This window comes from Echinops telfairi, unplaced genomic scaffold, assembly GCF_000313985.2.
Source record: "Echinops telfairi isolate 266 unplaced genomic scaffold, ASM31398v2 ScPeMD7_18;HRSCAF=68, whole genome shotgun sequence".
Classification (NCBI taxonomy): Eukaryota; Metazoa; Chordata; class Mammalia; order Afrosoricida; family Tenrecidae; genus Echinops; species Echinops telfairi.
Window position 1 is genome coordinate 8,093,936 of NW_022103915.1, and position 570 is coordinate 8,094,505.

The 570-nt window shown below is 64.9% G+C and overlaps 1 protein-coding gene across 1 annotated transcript in view; it reads left to right on the forward strand.

Moving 5' to 3' along the window:
• The first annotated feature begins 207 nt into the window (after positions 1 to 207).
• The window catches only part of AMN (amnion associated transmembrane protein), a 12,407-nt gene continuing 12,044 nt past the window's right edge, over positions 208 to 570 (forward strand). The window contains exon 1 of the mRNA XM_004699106.2: positions 208 to 260. Coding sequence (XP_004699163.1) covers positions 218 to 260 — 43 coding nt within the window. The 5' untranslated portion in view covers positions 208 to 217. The remainder of the gene's footprint in view (positions 261 to 570) is intronic.

The window sequence follows — 570 nt, forward strand, 5'->3', positions numbered from 1 at the left end:
GGAAAAGGTGTGTGTCCCTGGACTCCCAACAGTTCCTGGGCAAGTGCTTTGAGGTCCTCAGCGCAGGAATGGGGGTTGTGGGGGAGGGAGTGAGCCAAGAATGCGCTCCCTGAGGGGACAGCGGAGGGCGGGTCTGCAGGGAAATGTGTGACCCCACCCTGCTCAGTCACGTGTGCCCTGCAGGGCAAAGTCTCTTGTCTGCTAAGCTGGAGAGACCATGGGTGCGCTGGGCCGGGTCCTTCTGTGGCTGCAGCTCTGTGGTAGGACAGGCACTGGGATAGCCCTGGTGGGGGGGAGGAGGGCCGGTTCCTTGACTGCTGGCCAAGGACCCCCAAGGGTGGGCTTGGGGGCCAAGAAACCTGGCATCTTGGGGAGGGTGAGGCGCGGGTGCACTGGGTACAGGGGCAAGTGTGGCTCCCGCCCTCCAGGAACGGTCTACCCTGTGTGCCTGGGCCTAGTCCGGGCTGGGAATCTGCCCAGCCTCAGGTTCCCTCTCTGGGAAAGCGTGGCAGTGGCTGATGTATGCACCCAAGCCCTCCGGGTCTCCTCAGCCTGCCCCCCGCCCCCACC